A 246-nucleotide genomic window follows, 5' to 3' on the forward strand; every position below is an offset into this window, starting at 1 on the left:
TGCTCTGCTGCTGCTCCTGCTGCTGCTGTCTTCAGCAGCAGCACCAGACCCACTCCCTCCTCCTCCTCCCCCTCCTGCTGCTGCTGCTGCTGCTCCTGCTGCTGCTGCTGCTGCTGCTGCTGTTCCTTGTAAAAACCTAGCTGATGCTCTGCACCGCAGCAGATGCAGGTCCTTTGCTTCCTCATAAAAAACATCCTGCGGTGGTGCTGCTGCTGCTGCTGCTGCTGCTGCTGCTGCTGCTGCTGC

The 246-nt window shown here is 60.2% G+C and overlaps 1 protein-coding gene across 1 annotated transcript in view; it reads right to left on the minus strand.

Moving 5' to 3' along the window:
• Positions 1 to 185, minus strand: part of EMH_0071080 (uncharacterized protein) — a gene marked incomplete at both ends in the record, with an annotated part of 839 nt that extends 654 nt beyond the window's left edge. The window contains one exon of the mRNA XM_013499054.1: positions 54 to 185. Within this exon, the coding sequence (XP_013354508.1) occupies positions 54 to 185 (132 nt within the window). The remainder of the gene's footprint in view (positions 1 to 53) is intronic.
• Between the last annotated feature and the right edge of the window lie 61 nt (positions 186 to 246).

The sequence above is a fragment of the Eimeria mitis genome, genomic scaffold (genome assembly GCF_000499745.2).
Source record: "Eimeria mitis Houghton genomic scaffold, Emh_scaff3953, whole genome shotgun sequence".
NCBI lineage: Eukaryota > Apicomplexa > Conoidasida > Eucoccidiorida > Eimeriidae > Eimeria > Eimeria mitis.